This window comes from Acipenser ruthenus, chromosome 21 (assembly GCF_902713425.1).
Source record: "Acipenser ruthenus chromosome 21, fAciRut3.2 maternal haplotype, whole genome shotgun sequence".
Classification (NCBI taxonomy): domain Eukaryota; kingdom Metazoa; phylum Chordata; class Actinopteri; order Acipenseriformes; family Acipenseridae; genus Acipenser; species Acipenser ruthenus.
Window position 1 is genome coordinate 26607047 of NC_081209.1, and position 19274 is coordinate 26626320.

Consider the following 19274-nt stretch of genomic DNA (forward strand, 5'->3'; position numbering starts at 1 on the left):
AGGACATTCTTTTTTACAAGTTATTGAGGGTCAAGAGGTCGATCTATATGTAATCTATCTATATAATTTAACGGTTACATATAACTGTTTATATCCTATGGTAAGTATCAACATATTGGGATATTAGGATTATGTCAGTTATATTACTGTCATTTCTTATACTGGTTTGGGGTGATACATGTGCATATACCATATATAGTGTGGCCTGGGCACTAATAGAAAAAAGTGAACCTATGTACTGTAAGTACTGTAACATAGTAAAGCCTATGTGTAAAATAAACCTGTACAAACCAAATCAACCATTTAAATCATGTACCAGTCACAATCCCCCACAAACAAAAGAAACCGAGTTTGGGTATTTTACAAACCTACTCATAGTTTACTCTCCACCTATCTATAGTACATCCTCACCTCAGACACAGGATTTCCTCTTAAGGTTGAACATTCCTGTTAACATTGCTATCTTTTAAATTATTATCAGCTGTTTCTTCAATTAAACAGACTCATCATATCAATTTTACTTTACCTTGTTTAAAAGCTTATCCAATCCCTCCCAGTGTCATTGTCAACAAACCCTGCTTTTTCAGCAAAACCAAGCTAAACTGTGCACAGGATATACTGTAACCCAAAGAATGAGGCTACTAATGGGGCCAGGAAACCAATTGTAAAACCTTTTTGGCAAGAAGTACAATAAGAGAAATAATTTGGGTGAAAAGGCCAAACATACGTTTTGTATAAATCTAAATACAATATTCCTCTTTGTAAGTGAAATTGTCTACCTGACGACTTCTGATCATTATGTTTAAGAAACTTTTGCTTTTTGCATAAATGTAATACAAACGCACAGGTGATCAGCAATGTTGGAACCTTTCACAGTTACAAGTTACTTAAAGAAAATTGGAACTGGTTTCAGTACAAGTAGTTACTTTGCAGGCACAGTTAACATTTTACAGATATCTCTCTTTTTTTTCGGTTTGGTCAGACTACAGCTTGAAATATTCTTTGAAGATCCAGCTATTGAACCCACTTGTTCTCCTCTGATGATTTATAAAGCAGGTTCATGTGACATGTGAGGTTTGACTTGCAGTTTTGACATGCTTTCTGATTTCATGCATTAGCCATAGTCCTTTTTTTAAAGTTGTTTTTCACATAAAAATAATGCAGTATCACATTTGGTTACTTGTCTGAAAAAAGGAACTATTACAGTTACAAGATTACTGAAGAATATAATCAGATGAGATATGTGACATGTAATGCATTACTCCCCAACACTGGGGATCAGTCACCAGTGGGGGTTTTTTGATTGTTTTTTTGGATTAAGTGTATGTATATGATTTGTAATTGTAGTTCTATTGAAGGCTGAATAACTATCTGGTGTTTCCAGTTATTGTAGATTTTTCAGGAAGAGTACTAAACAAAAAATGCCAGTGACAGCAAACATGGCCTTCATTCCAAGTGATATGCCCGGAGTAGGAATGTGGTGAAATCCTCACGCCTGAAAAAAAACATGCATGTATGAAATGAAGCGTGTATACAAGTGTAGTACAGGATAGGACATAGCAGCAAACTAATTGTTGTATATGTCTCTATAGATATATATATGCTTATTTTTTATTTATTCTTTGGCGTAAGACACCAAGGGGCATCAAAGAAAGTCAAACTTACCCAACCACCATTGTTATCGATCCAGTTTGCAGTGTTCGTATGCAGGTAATCTGCAATGCATTCTGAAATTGTCTGTGCCCCTTGCACAGCAGTTACCACTCCTCTTACAGAGAGTATTCTAGCCAGGATACCTCCTGAACCAAAACCATAATAACCCTTCCCCAGTTCAGTTTATTAAGAAGCCCTTCCATTAAACTCCAAAGTATAGAAGGGCATTTGGAACAGTGGAAAGATGAAGATGAGCTAAGTGCATTCTGATTTGAGCCTCATAGCACTGTTGGTAATATAAAATAGTAACTCAAAGTCTCCCTGCTACGTGATCTGGAGCTGGCTGTACTGATAACACCTGCAGCATGTACCTCAGATAATCCTGGGCTAAATGAAAAATATATCTGTAGCTATCATGCGGAGTTGTAATTGAAAGAGTACTTGACAATTCCAACTCCCCACCCCCTGACAAGCTTATTAAAGAGAGACTAAATGTAAATAATACTGTGCTTTTATAAAGAAAAATGTTGTGTGTTGTGTATGTTTTTGGTGTGAGAGAGTGATGGACAAAAACAGACAGACAGAATCCATGGCTAAAGATGACTTTTATAGTCTGTGACATACATAGTAAACCTTGCACCCAGGCAGAACCTGATAAGGTGATCATGGATGGGTTGCATCGTGTCATTCCAATGCCACCACCAAGTACAATCAAGTTGATATTCTGTATAGACCAGATTCTAGCACAGGTGCTGCTACTGTGATAGAATAGCACTGTAACTGGAAATGTGTTACCAGAAAGGATCATATTTTCAGTGATCTGTTATCTTGGTATTGCTTTTCACAACAACTTTGAGGCCTTGACTCTATGTTGTTGCACACAAGATAATGAACTTCATTGAAAGTATGCAGTGTACACAAATGCAAGCAGCTTTGAGACCTGGAAGGGGACCTTCGGCTGCAATTTATAGAGGTAATAGATGGGGTACCATTACAATCAGCAGGAAACCTACGAGGATGTAAACCTAAAATTATAATTACCGGTAAATCTTAGTTCAATAAAAGCACAGCAAAAACGCAATACAGTCAGAATTAAATTTTAGCTGAATAATAGGGCTGACTCTATTGTGTGCTTGCTAACGTTTTGTCAGATTATGGTTGTGTTTTGTCTTTCACTTTAGAAATAGTTTAGTTGAATTAATTAGGTAAATTAGGCCCTATATCAGTTTAACTGAATCTATTAACTGGAATAGTTTTGGAAAACCCAGAAGGTTTGACAACACTGCTGATGTTAAATATAATGTCAATATAGGCTTTGTAGTTAGTTTAAAAGGTGCCACCTTGTGGAATAGTTCAAAAAGGTGTTCATTATGTTTAGATTGGAAATATTTAACTCTGTTCATTCAAAGTAAAGAAAAAATAAATGGATAAATGTCAATTATTGCAGGGGCTATATATAATGGACCACAGTACAGTATATGACCATGTATAGTAATAAATCATCCCTATTGATTTGGTTTTGGGGTTTGGTGTAAAGTTTTTAACAAATGTCTGCAGATTCTGCTTTTTACAATGTGTTCTCTTGACCTGTGTAAAACGGCTACCTACTGTAATGCCAGTAGATGCCAGTTGTGTTTGATGGCCAAATAACTTTCTGGACTTGTTGTTATACTATACACACGAGACACGCTTTTGTGAGACAGAAACGATTCACAATGTGCATGATAAAGAACAGACTATTGTTTTCAAAAGTACTATAGCTACAGCCAAAGTGTTTACCCTCATTCTTTAAAATAGCGAGCGCAGTTTTGTAACAGGAATTTAGGTCTGTGATGGTGGCTGTGACACGCACATGCTAAAGGGTTCAGCTGTTTTCTGAATGTTTTTCTTGCCACTCAAAGTGCTGTGTGAGATGTGTGTTACTCAGGGACACTGTGAAGTGTCATTTCACAATCAATCACTGCAGTAATTTAACATTAAACAGCAAGCTTTTAAAATAATTATTTCCAGTATCCAACTTCCCCTTTCCTAAGCTGAAAGTGTTGCTGGAAGAAGCAGTAAAGTCTAAATGATTACTGTTAAAATTATTTGATTCCTCTCTGAAATGTTGCCTTTACCTTTAGACTTAAAAAGTAGACACATGCAGGCATTTGCTGGGAGCATTTGTGTGATAAAAATGTATTTAAATTGGGAAAGAGACACATGCAAGTTTTATTATTTAACACACAAGCTTCTCCAGTACCTACTGTACATTTTAGAAGATTACTTCAGGGCAGTGTGTTCTTCTGCTAACTAAACATTTCCATAATAAGATTTAGTTGTCAAAATAGTATTTCTAATGTGTGTATTTTACCTTGCACTGTAAGTAAATGCAATGTACGTATGACAGGTCCCGGGATAGCTAAGAACACAACACAAAAAGCGTTTTAGTAAAAACACAAAGCTAAACAATAGCCAGTGACCATCGTTTTATGGTTTGTTTTACGCTTTTAAACTACCGGTAAATGAGAATGGGGACAGACTGCTTTAAACTTCACCTAAAAAATTTTACTCAACACGGAACACTGACGATGCTACACGTATCAAAACATTACGCAATATTAAAAATGTGAGAATACTTGTATTAATATACTGCACTGTCCTCTGACACTTAATATAGCATTTAATATTGTATGTGTTTTTTTGTAAAAATAATAGTATATTATATTAAAACGCAAATAGTAAACCGATAGCTGATAGTAACTTGTAATTGGAACGTAGGTTCTGGCCAATCAGCTCTCCTCCCCCACTTGTTTATGACGTCGCCGACAAGGTTAACAGGGGGGGGGAGAAAGTACCAGACAGATTAGGGTGGGTGTTGCGAGAGAGAAAGGCATATTTTCACTTTGTGGTTTTGTAAGGTTAGGTCGCCCACGTTCGTTACCTTAGACATAGCGGGTAAGTAGAGTGTTTAATTGCTTTTGAACCAATTTAATTGATCGTTTGGAACTTTGAAAAAAGGTGTCTCAAAATTGGGTTTTTATAGTTTAAAAATTGTCAGCGTTCCTTTGCAAAATTATGTAAGGGGTTGAATCTTAACTTAATGTGTTGGCGTTAGTTTGAGCGACGTAGTTTTTGTTTCTGGTACACCACGGTTAGTGTAACGCTTGCTTAGTTAAGTTCAAACAGTGTTGTGTGTTTCTTTCACCGTAGTTTTTACACAAAATCAAACTCATGTGTGTCTTGTTTTTAAACATTGTGATTTTATCAAAATTACTTCCTATTGCTTGTTTTTTTTTTTTTTTTTTTTAGTAGTTCAGTCAACACAGACACTGCCCTAGGATGTTTTTCACTTCTAAGTATGACCCTGCCTCGTTTTCTGTTTGGTTTGCCATCTCATGTAATTCCTCGGAATTGCCTTAGAAGGTGCTGCATGATAACTCTGCCATCAGACACACTGGGGAGGACATCTGTAGATGACTGCACAAGTACTAGGCTGCACCAGTTGGACAGGCTTGTGTAAATCGGCTTTACATCCTTTCGAGATATGTGTAAACCGGCTTTGCATCCTGTCTCGAACAAGTGAAAAGACAGGATGAATAAATAATAATAAAGAAAATAAGTCTACTCTTATTATAATGGTTAGATGAATGTTTCATTAAAAAGTCATAAACGGTAGACCCTGAACTTTGTTGCCAGTCTTTGGGAGAGGAAGTTTCCTTTTAATACATCTGTACTAATGTTAAACCCATAGAGGGAAACCGTGATATTCAACTTTCAGATCAAACATTTCCCAAGCATAAACCCCCATAACAAGCTAGCTTTTCTATGATCTATTCAACTGAATTGTGACTTTAATACTTCTAATGGAATTAAGGGTCGCTGGAAAATAACCAGTGAAAGCAGGCTATTGTGTAACGCTGGCATCAAACACGTATTTCTTTCACAAGGTTAATCCCTTGTTTAAAAAAAAAACAAAAAACTTCCCAATATAATAAATAACATACTGTAACTTTAAATGTTGCAAATCCAAGTCCTTTAAAAAAAAAAAAAAACGCTGCCTCAACCTAACCTGATAGATGAAAAGTTCATAACAATGGTTGACGTGTGTGTTCGTCAACCCCAAACGACATGGGCGGATTTTTTTAGCAACGTTGGCAAACCACAGACGTGGAGGCGTGTTTTTTTAATAGTAAGTTAGATTGAAGGGTTTTTTGGTTTGTAAGCGAGTTGAATTTGGTAGAGAATCAAAGAGGAGTAGAAGGGGAAATTTGGGGAAGAATTTGTAGGTAGGTTCGATATTTAATTACGAATTTAATCGTATGGTCGTGGGAACATGCCAGTACAACGCAGAGACCTTTTAAAATAAGTAATGTCTTTGTTTTCAAGGGGTTGGCAGAATGTTAAATGATCCAGCGAGTTAGAACAAAAGGACACTGTTTTTAGACAGGAAATAAAATGATGTTTAGGGATTTAGGCTTGTCTTGGGTCTGGCTTTACATTTTTACGTTTTAATCGCCTAGAATGAATACAGAGGGGCCGGGTAAGTAACTAACTGCTGCCATTTCAAACAGTTTTGAGTTCGTTTCTTTCAGCACAGCAGTACTGTACCACTTAGGCGATTGATAATCAGTATGATCTAGATAGATTATTATTTTTTTTTAAAATTATTTCGGTCCTTCGTAATGAGATGTATATTATAGTTTGCTTTTGGGTGTATATTCCCCGTGGGATCAAATATGGAAAATCTTATAATTGGGTAAGTCTAAATAAGCCCTTTCATTTTAAACTAAAACTAGTATCAATGTTGTTACTAGCTACAGCTTCTGATCTGGGGGTTGTAATTAATTTCAACGAATGGAAAACATTCCTGCAAAGAGGAAGTCTGTTTTATATAATAGTGTACTGTATTTACAATTTAGAATTTTAAACAAGAGTTTGTATAGGAAGTGTGTGGGGGATTCTTTCTGATAAAACATTTAGTTAGCAGTCTGTGGGGATTTGTATTCAAAACGCTGACATCAGAAATGTTTTACGAACACGACAGCTGTATCTGTTCTAACTTTTGTGCAGTATATGGTCCATTCATTCATACATTCAACCACATAACGTGTGTGTTTCTGAATTATGAGCTCTTCTGCAAAACATTACAATACTAATGAACTGCTGCTCTTTGCCCACGTCCACCCACCACCCTGTACACTACAATCTGTTTGTCACATAATTATAGTGTTGCATACCCAGCACTGTAACGCAAGATTAGAAACCCAGTCCTGGGTTTCAGAACTATCCTCAGTTAATAATATTATTTAATCGGGAGACAGGAGTTTGAGGAACCTGACATTTGTTAAACAACGCAAACAGCTTTAGCTGTGTGGTAAACTCAGTAGTAAACACAAAGACTGGAGAACATCATGCAGTATGAAAATACTCTTGTTGATCAATCTTAAGATACTTCATGAATGAGCAGTGCCAGTTCCTTCCATCCTGCAGAGTGTACAGGATTGCAGAAACCGGGCTATAAAAAGCCAGCTGGGACAACATCTTTATTTAAACCTTTATGTTGGTCAAGATATGTGGTTTACAATGTGTGTGGACATCTCAAGTCTTTGCTTTGTAAACCTAAACCATAACCTAAAAGCTTTGGATAATACAGTTACGTGTGTAGAATGTAATTGTCAGATTTTCATAACAAGTTACATAATACTGTTTTCATTGTAAAACCAATTGCTGGTTAAAGTTGCATTTTCTTATTCTTTTTGTTATCCAGTACAGTATGTATGATTACGTGTTATGGTGGCAAAATTAGATTATGATTGACTCTTGTAGTATAAATGTGCAGGCTGCAGGAACTAGACAAATTTTTGCTCACTACAAATGTTTTGGAAGCTAGTTTGTGAAACAAAACCATGTCTCCTTTTAAAATGTGTTGCCATGGTAAATTCAATATTGGTGGATGTTTCCTCATTTAAAAATTCCTATTATAAACCTCATTGCTAAGTAAATACTGTAGGTATCTGTCTGCACTCGGTTTCACAGATAGAGAATATTAATGTGCTGTTAACTTGTGACCTTTGCAGGCTTAGTTATGGACAATTTGCTAAGTAGGTTGTACAGCAGGTAGCTGCTTGACTCCCAAAAATGAACATGATCCCAAGGGTGGTGCTACTGTAGCTTTGACTTGATTGGAAAGACTAACAAAGGCATATATGTATATACTGTAACCTAGATACTTCAGTGTCTGTTTTTAGCAGCAGGTACTGTACGATGTAGGTGGCTGTCAAGAAAACCACAGGCAAAAAAGAATACACACTAATAGGTCAATTCCAATCCATTTGATGTGTTCTGCGACAATAGGCAACAGTGCCTTCTATATTTAGCTTACTACTCAGTAACTGCATTTTGTTGTTCAGTAGCAAGGAAAGCTACTGCTGGAAACATTGGCTGTGCTGACCGTTATAGGTAAATTCAAATAAAAAAAGCTCCATATCATCCACATTTATTTTTTCGAAATGCCTGTACATCAGACCAAAGGTCAGACATCTTGACATTTTGTGTGCAGTTTGTTCTAGTGAGCACATTTCATGTTTCCCAGTGAAATTAATTAAACTGTGTACAATGGGGAGGCAATTGGAGCAGTTTTGAGACACAAAGCTGAAAAACCTGTTCCTTGGCTGTTAAAAGACATTAATAACCTTGATCTGACATCTCTCGTCTCACTATGGACCTGGAAATTTAAAAATGAGACGTTTAAAGGCGTAATCTTCTTTCCTTTTTTAAACTGCTACATACATACCAGCTGTTCTGACTGAGATTGGAAGGGTTGATAATATATCTCCTTGTGCTATTCTTGCTGTAACAAACCAAACTTGGACGAAAAGTAATGTTAGTCTGTTTACGTAAATCGATACGTCACCCATGCAGGTTGAGAAGATGCATCCAGTACGATATCTTAATGGTTGATACACTCTTTTATACTCTCTCACCCTATCGATACGTCACCCATGCAGGTTGAGAAGATGCATCCAGTACGATATCTTAATGGTTGATACACTCTTTTATACTCTCTCACCCTTGCCATGTTTTTGGTTTTATGCTACAGTTGCCTTTAGGTGGCTGTCAGATCATCCTGTTGAACACTATTTTAATTGTGTGTCTACAACAAGAAAAAAACATTATTTTGCTGTATTAAAGGGTCTGTGGGGTCTTTAGGGTGGATGTAAAGTTTCCAAATATCACCTGAAAAAATTTTATTTTCGAAATACTGTTCTGTGTTCACACAGATTGTACCTTGAGGCAAACATTTGTAAGGTAGGTGAGATATTTACGTTCCTAGAAAGTTCAAATAACACACAGTATTGAGTAAACAAACTCCTACTTCACTACTGACAAAATTAGTTGACACCGATTTGATTTTGTCTTGTACTTTTTAGCAATGTCTGAGACAGTCTTTGGTTTAAGATGGCCCACTGCCTATTAACGCATCACTAACGCTACAGTATCGGGCTGTTTCACTATATATACACTAGAGGCTGGAGAGATTTGGTGAGAATGTTTTGTTTTATTAGTGTGCACTAGTTACATTTTCACAAATGAAGTCACCTGCTCTTCATAGAAGCTAAATCAACCACACATGCATGTGTTCATTTTCTGTTGTACAGTAGAACATTTGGACTTAAGACCTTTTCACTGATTTTAATTGAAAAAATGTAGTACACAATTGAGCAATACTAGTAAACCGTTGTCATGCTGAAAATGACACATAGCTGTATTGTGATTGAAAGTCAACTACTTTGTACTGTAGGCCTGTCTTTCATTTTCCGGTACATTTACAGATGTATTATAGGATGTGGCAGCTCCTAACCAGCTACACGTGAAGTTTCTGTGGTAACTGCGAGTTACGTAGCTCTGTACAGAAGTGCGAAGATATTGTTCGATATACACTGTTAACACAGTTATACTGTATAGCATGTGGCTAATTGCGTCACAAATGGCTCGGCTTACAAGAAGTAATTTTCCTGTCAAGTATGCAGAATGTCTGTGTATAGTAAAAGGTGACATTTCAGCAGGCCCCCATTTTTCTTTCAGTCGCTTGCATTTATCTGATAATTGGACAGGAAGAATAAAACTTCAGTAGCTCCAACAGAGTGCCAAGAGCTACTGTTAAGAAATCAAGTGCTGCATTGTACAGCAGACTGTATTGCCGCTATGGGGATCTTGGCAGTACACTGCTAGTGTGTTTGAGGACTGATACATTTTGATGCTCATTGCACAATACTCAACTGTATATTTTGTACAGTAGCTCAAAGCCAGATGGATGCGTATGTATCACTGTGTGGAGCGGACATCTGGCACTGGGTTGCATTGGGAACAGTGTCAAAAGTTTAAAAGAGAGTACCTAAATTTCTCTGAAGCTTGCTTCTGAGAGATGCAAAACAAAGACTGTGGCTGGTGTCACAACCCAAGGGTTCCATCTTTTTAAAGGTAGGTCTTTTTATTTGTATTGTAGTGAAAGCTGTTTCTGAGGTGGGTTTCCAGACACTTTGTATTCCTCAGTTGCCTGCATGACAGTTTGTTAATTGATGGACTGTTAAGTCAGCACTAGGTGTCACAGTGTGGTGCTTCAGATCTTTGCTGTCAGACTAGTGAGAATTCTCTTCAACTGCAGCATGTTTTCTCACATCTTCATATATTTCAGTTATAATTTTAAACAGAACTTTGTCAAACAGTTAAGCTGCCTGTGTAGTGCAGGGAAGGATATTTACCCTGGCATATGACTTGGTGTACATTTGTCATTGGTAATCAATTATAAGTGTTAGTGCAAGTTGTTTTTGTTTTATACATAACAGTAAACCCATAGTAATAATTCTCTCATTTTTGTTCTCTGCAATGTAATTTAGACCCGTGAAGCTTTGAGAACCTGTAGATCGGATTTTCTGCATTGAATATAGACCTAAACTGAAAAGCTGTGGTCATGGGATAAGTGCTTTAGTGTACAGTATGTCCCCAGTAAGAAGTGAGATGCAGTGAAAGCCTGTCACAGGGCAAGCCATGTGAACACTGGAGCGTGCTTGCAGTTTCGGTAGGAGGAGATCGAATGGAAGAGCAGATGAATGATCTGAATGTAAAAATAAATAAATAAACACAAAACAAACAAGTCTCTTAACTTTGCCAGTTGATTTCATCAGATGGCATTAAATAACGTGGCTCAAGGCCGAAGGTGTTATAAATCTGTTTTTATTGTCTCAATTCTCGCACTATGAAAGTAATTGAGTCCTTGTCATTGTATTTAATATTCTCACTACAGTACATGCTGCTATTCAGCATATCAGAAGTTTATAAAAGCCAATGCATACTTGCAAAACGGTTAATATAGTACATGATAAAACCATCAAATGTATTGCAAATGGCTGTGTCCTCGGAGGGGGTTGAGATGGAGCACAGCAGCACTTCACATCTGTCAGGGTGCCAGGAAGTCTTCTGCAAGACACTGACAGGTGTATCTGTAGTTTTAAACATCAACATTTTATTACAGAGTTTATCGTATAGCATGTCTAAAGTGCTTGCTTGACATGTACAGTTAAGAGGGGAAACAAATAAAATACTGTACATTCTTGTATGTATATTCTTGCTATAGGAGAATACAATGATTGTCCACACCAAAATAATTTTCTATGTCCTATAGTGATATTTAAAGGATCAACAGCATAGCTGTTCTAGAAAAAGATGCGGAGACCAACCGCACTTTAAGGAACAAGACAGGTGCCCGCAGGATTTCTAGAATATAGCCTAAAAGGTTGTTTTGTTTTAGCCAAAAACAATAACTGTGGATTTTGTGTCTGTCTGCCTCCTATCATACTTTTACTAATTATACTATCAAGTATAATGCCTGCGGAACTCTGCATACTTACATTTTAAGTGACCCCATAGATATTCTAAAATGAGTCTTGCGGTCTCTTTGACAATCATGCCTCGGAAGGAAATGAATGCCAGCGCAGCTGTTTTAACCCCTGGCCGAGTTAGAGGCACACAATAAGATAGTTATTCAGCAGTGAGTCTCCCCCCCCCCCCCCCCCCCCCCCCCTCCACTCCTTGTGAACACCTGCTCAACAGTGGCCCGAGTCCGGTTTGCCTGCTACTTTACAGTACTGTTGAAACTTTATTTCAAAAGTGAATTTTCCAGACTAGCTTGCAGCATTTTATCAATGCGCATTGTTCAAAAGTTATACATTGTCGCACAATGCCATGTTAAGAAGCAAGTTGCTCTATGTCTGTGTATGCAGAAGATTACTTACTGTACTTCCCCTTTGCTAACACACCATTCCCTTCAGAGTACTGCAGGATAAAAAGCAACGAAACAGATGCACACCAGGTTCGTGCTTCCACTCTTATGTCACAGCTGAGTGTTGCGAACAGTTCTCTTCTGTCAAGTTTTTTCAGTTGATTGAAGTGTACAGCTGTATAGTAATGGTACTAAATCTCTAACATATCACATTGTCCTGTCTGAGAGGGGGAGGGGAAGGAGAAGGGAAATGACAATAGAGGGGGTTCTCATTGTGCACTCTGTACAGTAAGTTTACATTTAGAAACTGAAATAAAACATTTTAGTTTCAACATCGTCTGCTGTCTGGCACACATTGTTAACATATAGAAAGTGACATGGAGTCTTAAGGTAGTCCATTTCAAATTACTGTATATTGTAATTCAAAATATTGGAATGTCGCCTAAATATAGTTGTAAATAAAAGGATCCAAACGAGAAGATTCCTAGTATAAAGGTTTTTGGCACTGTTAATGTCCCTGTGGTGAGATTCTTGTCTTGTAGTGCTGACAGGCTGTATCCCCTGGAAGTGTTACTGTAAGGTACTGTGCTGTCCTGTGTGTTAGACCAGTTTTACTGTAAGTACTGCATCAGTGTGGCGCCTTGTGTTGCAGAAATCAAGAGTCTTTGTTATCAGGAGGAATCGTAGGGTTAAAGTTTCTTAAGCATATTCTTTGTTTACCTGCTGCTGAGCATATTTATGACACAACCACCTGGAAGTCATCTAGCCCGACAAACTAGGATCAAGATAAATTCTCGTCTGTGCAACAGTAGTCTTGGCATGCCATCCTATCTTTAAACCAGCAGCTCTAGCAGCCAGCTCCTGGGCAGCAATGTTTTATTTTGGAGAGAGCAAAGAAGTGCTCAGGGTAGAAAAACGAATTCTTTGGAAAGTCAATTAGTCTTGCCTAAACTCTTTCTTTGCATTTTTTGTGTTGACAGGATCTGTAGGTGGGATATGGCTCAAGAAACTAACCAAAGCCAAGGGCCTATGCTCTGTACCACCGGCTGTGGATTTTATGGGAACCCACGCACGAATGGCATGTGCTCGGTTTGTTATAAGGACTTTCTGCAGAGACAAAACAGCAATGGAAGAGTTAGCCCCCCTGGTAAGTACAAGGCGAGCGGTCCAGAACAGTACAGTCAGTATAGCACTGACTATCTGAATACTAGTGGACGGTATTTATTACTTTTATTTCTCTGGTAATTACTCATCAAACTTGTGTTGACAAGTATTGTGTAATGGCGGCAGGTATTAAGGATTCATGATTGTTTTTCTACAGCGTCTACTGGTGTCAGTAGTATAGGAGATTCTTCACCAACACAGTGCTCGGAAGCCAGTACTGTAGATGCACCACCAGCGTTAGTCCACGCAGCTGCACCGTCCGAACAAAGCAGGTACGTTATGATATTTGTGAACAAATCATATGAATATATGAACAGGTTTGTTTTGTATCCTACATGTTAAAAATCATCAGTTTCTGATTTGAAAGAAGTATTTAAGTCTCTGTTTTGATGTAGCTACAGTATGTATTAGCAATTATCTGTCTTCTGTGTAAATGGGATTCAGTTCTTTTTAACTGACTGTAGCCTCTGGCTTGGAGTATTCTGTTTAGTGCATTGTACATATTTATTTGAGCTTGGAAACTTCCCAGACCTTCCTGGGTCAAACAGAAGCAATTCATTGTCTGTCCTTATTTATTTATTATTTTGTTCTCCCATTTTCTTTTTTTTTCCCAAATATAATCTCTTTTTTTGTTAATTCCTGCATTGTGGTTCAACCTGCCCCCCCAGTCAGCTGTTCAGTGCAGTGTATCTGGAGACATGTTTATGATTAGATTTCCATTACAGTTCCCCTCTACATGTTCAAATCCAGAAATCTGTGACACTTGCAGGGGGATGGGTCTGTGACACAGGGGTTTGGTTTTCATTGAGCCATGTTTTCAACTTTTTAGACTGCCAGATATTTCTTAATTTGTGAGCTGTTGAAAACAAACATGCGGCGAGCATGTCCACCTTGATGCAACACCAGCTTTACACCCAAGTTATTCCTTCTGTAGATTCAAGGTTTTTGTAATCTTAAAGTGTCATCTCTGTGGATAAGGGAACTTGATTTACATTGATAAATCAAGTATATATTTAGTACATGCAAACCATTTACTACTTGAATATTTTAGTACTTGATCACAGCAACAACAAAAAAGAATTAGACAACACATTTATTGCCAAGTTGTTTTTTTTTTGTTTGTTTTAAGAATAAATGTCTTGGTTTTGGATCTCCTTTTTTGACATATATATATTTCATAAATCTTCATACTTGCTGTTTACCTGCAGTGTTGTCTACAGCCAGTCTCTGTTGTCACAAACATCCAAAACAAATTCTGAAGAGGATGATGCAACGGGGTGCAAAGTAGAGCCTAAAACAGAAGAATTGCAAGGTACATTGTTTAAACTGTTTTTGTAACCCTGGGCATTGCTGGATGTTGCCCTCTTGTGGTAACTTACTTTTACTACAGATTCCACACACCTTCGTCTTATAAATAAACATGTGACAAAATAGGTAGGTCCTCAAAACAAAGTTAAATGGAGTGTTTACCAAGAGAGAATGCTTATTTAAAGTGTCCATACTTAATCATTCAGCTTTAAAAACCCTACACAACATGTTTCCTTTCACTTTTTTGAAACTTGCATGGATTAAGGCTTTCGCTGAACCTTCGTCTACTAGACAGAGTTCCTCAGCACCGGATACAGTACCGGTCTGTCCTTAATAATATGGCACCCTTGCACCACCCTAGAAAGCAGATTGGGCTCCCCTTTGGGGTGGAATAAACCCACATTGTCCAGGAACCAGATAGCACATTGAATGTTGTTTTTACTAGCTATTGGCTGTTTGTGGGGGGAATCCTGCTGTAAAATTGTTTCTTGACTGCGCCAGGCAATGAGCCAGTAGGAAGAGCTTCACAGGACAGTGCAGAGAGCAGGAAAGGTGACAGTGGAAAGGAAGAGTGCTCCATGGATCTGTGTGATTTAGACACCTCTGAGGCAGAGCTAGGTTCTAGTGGTAGTGCAGCAAATAAGTTTGCCGATCTCATTCATGTGGCGGACAATACAAGAAGAGCCAAAAGAAAGTTTGATACTGATCGAGTATTAGATGGAATTCGTGGTAAGTGATATCCAAACATTATTTTATTATTATATTATATGTAAAAAAAGAAAACACTTAAATTGACAGCGTTGTCCTAAAACAGTCAGAGTCAGAAATGTATTCCACAGGCATGTCTGTATTTCCCCTTCCAGCTCTAAACTGTACTGCCTGATCTATTAGATCGGTCTGTATCTGAGACAGAGGCTTCTTGAAAGTAAAAAAAATAAATACACAAAAAAAAAAAAAAAAAAAATTTGAAAAAGCTTTTGCTTTGTTTAGGAGGAAAATAAGACAACTGACAAAGGTGACAAAAGGTTAGTGTTTTAACCTTTCATACCTTCAAAGCGCTCAGTAACATGTTTATGGTGTATGTTTCCCTGGAAGGAAAATGGTTATTTGTTGAATACAGCAGGTATTGGAGATTTTTCTGAACTGTCATCCTTTAGAGTTCACACGGCCATGCGTTTTCACTTTATTACGGTGCTTTCTTATTTTATATGGGTAAATGAAAACAAAGTGGTATAAACCCCTTGAATGAAAACTGTTGCAGTAGTGAGTCATCCCCCTAACCTCGGTCATGGTAGACATCCCCCGCCCCCCCAACCTCGGTCATGGTAGACATCCCCGTCTAACCACGGTCATGGTTCTTTTTAAGCCAGAAACAATCTTCTGTTTCTATTGTACCTCAACAGTTTTGGATTTAACAATCCTAATTATGTGTAATATGTATTTTTTTTCCATTTGCATATACAAAGTTGAATGTATTACTAATGGAGGTTTTGGTTGGTCCCTTAGCTTCAGCCTCAGACGAGTCTGACCAGGCTTCTTCAGAAGGGCAGGACAAGTCGCCCGAAAAGGCCAAACAGAAAAAGAATCGCTGCTTTTTGTGCCGGAAGAAAGTGGGACTTACTGGTATGTGCAAGAGCTTCACCTAGTGCCATCTAGCTGCTAGCTGGGTCACAATATATTGAATTTGGCTTTAAAGTTTGTGTAAGTGAACCCTCCCCCAAGGAAAAATATTGACCCTCGTCGTTACCTACTTCATTATATCAGTTCATTTCATATGCGTTTGTCTAATTTTATATGTTCTTGTTTTCTTCACAGGCTTTGATTGCAGATGTGGGAATTTGTTTTGTGGCGTCCATCGTTACTCCGACCTTCACAATTGTACTTTCGATTACAAGGCTGATGCAGCTGAGAAAATCAGAAAAGAAAACCCAGTAGTTGTTGGAGAAAAGATCCAGAAAATTTGAACAGTGGCTCAATTGGGATTTTGTAACAATCTGCAACTTAGGTTGATTTAAGTTTATTGTTGTGTGTGTTGGGTTTTTTTTTTTTTTTTTTTTTTAGTCATTTAATGGGAATTCTGAGCAATGTATCCTACATAGACCTTTAAATCATGCATGCCACCAGGAATCGCATTTTGAAAATTTTACTTTTAAAATATTCTTTGCATTTTTTTATTATATTTTATTTAATTTCCTTTTGGATGTTGTGGTTGGATAAATCTAAGCAAACTTTAGGAGTAATGCCATTTTATGCCATCTTAATTTTAGTTAAGTGCAGAGTTTACATAACACAATTAGGTAAAAATGCTGGAGGGCTGTGCTTTTCCAGTATGTATAAACAAGCATGTTGTAACCTTGAAAGTTTATTTCCTTTGTATATAGCTTATCCTTCTCTGCAGCACGATTTCTCTTTCGAATTGTGCCTTTAAGGCACACTTTGGTATCAATAATTGAATGTATTCTAATCATTTATGGCTGCTTTTGTTCATTAACAAAATGGGCTTTCAACAAAAAAATATTGGCATATTCGCTTATTTGCTCCCACAACTTATGTGTCTGAGTAATTTTAGGAGAGTATGCTGTAAAAGTTTGTGTGTGTTTCATTTTGAATGGGATAGGGTGGGGAGAGCCTGTATGCCCTTCATTGCTGGCTGCGATATCATCCTGGGAAATATAGTTCATATAACTGAGCGTGCACAAATGAAGTATGACCTGAAATTGTGCTGTATTTATGTTAGTTTATTCACTGTCTTAACTTTGATTAAATAAAGTTAAAAACAAATTGTTTTTATACTTTTTTTTTATTAATTTAATTTCTTTGTGCAAAACTAAAGTCCATACTTGGGACGGGGGGGTTGTGGGAAGCTTTTGATTTTGCACTTTATTTTAATGTTTTCTTTTAATAATGACATTCTTAATTCTACTGGAATAGTCAACTCTCATTAATATGAATTAAGGGGCCAGCAAAAAAAAATGTATATTGTATGGTGTGCATTATTCACCGCTTTCAACACCTCCACTTTTGTCTGCAAAGATAATGCATGTTTTTTGCGCTGTTCACTCATTTCTGTGCTCGGTGGAAATGGGTTGGGGTTGGAGATAAGACTATTCTGCTTTAATTTCTATTTTTTTTATGTATATATGCCTAAAAGCTTTGATAGCAATATAATTGTATGCATGAAAAGGATGTGTGGGTGTGATGGCAAATACTGTATTTTGTATTATCTAAATTTATATACAGTAGATTTTTAAAGTTAAATCTGAAATTTCTTAAATCAGGTACTACAATTTGCTGGAGAGAATTTAAACAAGGAACCTTTCATAAATGATCAAGTTTGGAGCAAACATGTTTAAATTAGGGGCCTGTATGAAATCAGTTATGGCTGTGCCATATTCATTCTAAAGTACAGCTATGGCAGTGCCATAAACCTTGCTTTGATTTAGGCCTAGGTTTGACCACTTATGGTATGATGAATAAATGTGTGATCTTGAAAGCACATGGACAGGATCACACAATGGTTGGTGTTTTGATTAACTGGCATAAGTTAATGAAGAAAATGTAATTACTGTAAAATGAGATTGAGTAATAACCATGTATGTAAACAAGGATTAAAATGCAAAATTATTCATTGACTCGAACTGTAATTTTAGACATCAGGTTGGGTTTGTTCATAATCATCATTTAGAACTACTTTGTCTTGTATTTGAATGATTAGATATAGGGAGAGGAGAGTATTTAGTGCACTACTATAAGTAAATAAACTATGAAATATAACAAATGTTAAATTTTTATTCTAGCCAGCTTTACATTTTGGATATTATTTTTTTTTTTTGTATTTATACTTGGACAAATGTCACAGATTCTTGTTCAGTTATTGAGTAACGATGCCAACAGTTTTATTTTCATTTGAACTCCTTCCAGGGAGTGAAGACCTGTCAATTGGATCCTGTGTAACTTCCAGAAGTGCTTCAGTGCTCCTCTTTGATGGAGTATATAGAGGATTTCTCCAGCCTTTTGATATGAAAATAATACATGTTTGATCCATTTTGTGAATGAATGTGTGTGAACATGCAGTCCAGGCAAGGAGCATTACAACAAACTAAGAATGCAAAAGGAATTTAAAATGTTAGACTGTGAAACTGGTTTTAATAAGGCCCAAAGCTATACAAATGGGATTGCTGCCTTAGCCAGGTTGGACAGCAGCCTAAAGATGTTTGACAAGTGAGACGGTTGTTTTCTTAACTGTTTAGATGTATTGGACGTACATGTGAGGGTGGGAGACGAGCAGGGAGCTGGAGACCATGAATGTAATTTTAGGTTGGATGTAAGGGATTATGCCTTTTACTGGATGATGATGCTTTTGGCTGTAAAGTTCAATGGAAACAAAGAAGATGCTGAACCAGCCATTGTAGGTTTAATCTTTCTTGCATGTGATTTGCCATTTCCTCAGATCTCGGTTACTATTCAAAATCGTTTTTGAAAGGGGTCGCCCAAATATAGGCTGTTACCAGACCACAATCCTATCACGTGCCTCTGTGATATGCTTGGGAGAAGGATAACAACACACCCAACCACAGATACTGAGCTACAGCAGCTGTGCCAGGAGGAATGCAGGACCTCTTACCCCAGGTTTAAGCTAATCAATTACAGAAAGGGAGTTTTCCTACTTCCTGGAGTTCTGAGAAACTAGCATTCTTATTACGTTCTCTGGATTAGCTTTGCATATCATTTTTACATTTTAGGTGTTGCACTCTAGCTAGGACTTGCTGCATCATTTCCTTATCTTGCGTCACTTCTACAAATTATGCAATAACATTTAATTCATCCAAAGGTTATTGGGATGTTAAAGCAAACCAAGCAGTTCTGGTTTATTTCCTTCCTATGTTCT

At 37.3% G+C, this 19274-nt stretch overlaps 1 protein-coding gene across 6 annotated transcripts in view; it reads left to right on the forward strand.

Annotated features, from left to right (window-relative positions):
* Positions 1 to 18010, forward strand: part of LOC117428157 (AN1-type zinc finger protein 6-like) — a 19245-nt gene extending 1235 nt beyond the window's left edge. For 3 of the 6 annotated variants that reach the window (XM_034046866.3, XM_058995334.1, XM_034046867.3), the window contains exons 2-6: positions 12895 to 13061; positions 13236 to 13350; positions 14287 to 14390; positions 15893 to 16009; positions 16202 to 18010. In XM_034046866.3, coding sequence (XP_033902757.3) covers positions 12911 to 13061; positions 13236 to 13350; positions 14287 to 14390; positions 15893 to 16009; positions 16202 to 16350 — 636 coding nt within the window. In that variant the 5' untranslated portion in view covers positions 12895 to 12910 and the 3' untranslated portion in view covers positions 16351 to 18010. Of the gene's footprint in view, positions 1 to 4457; positions 4591 to 5812; positions 5922 to 5968; positions 6176 to 12894; positions 13062 to 13235; positions 13351 to 14286; positions 14391 to 15892; positions 16010 to 16201 lie in introns of those variants that run through there. The other 3 variants (XM_034046863.3, XM_034046862.3, XM_034046864.3) reach the window with 3 other exon arrangements.
* Positions 18011 to 19274: the final 1264 nt, after the last annotated feature.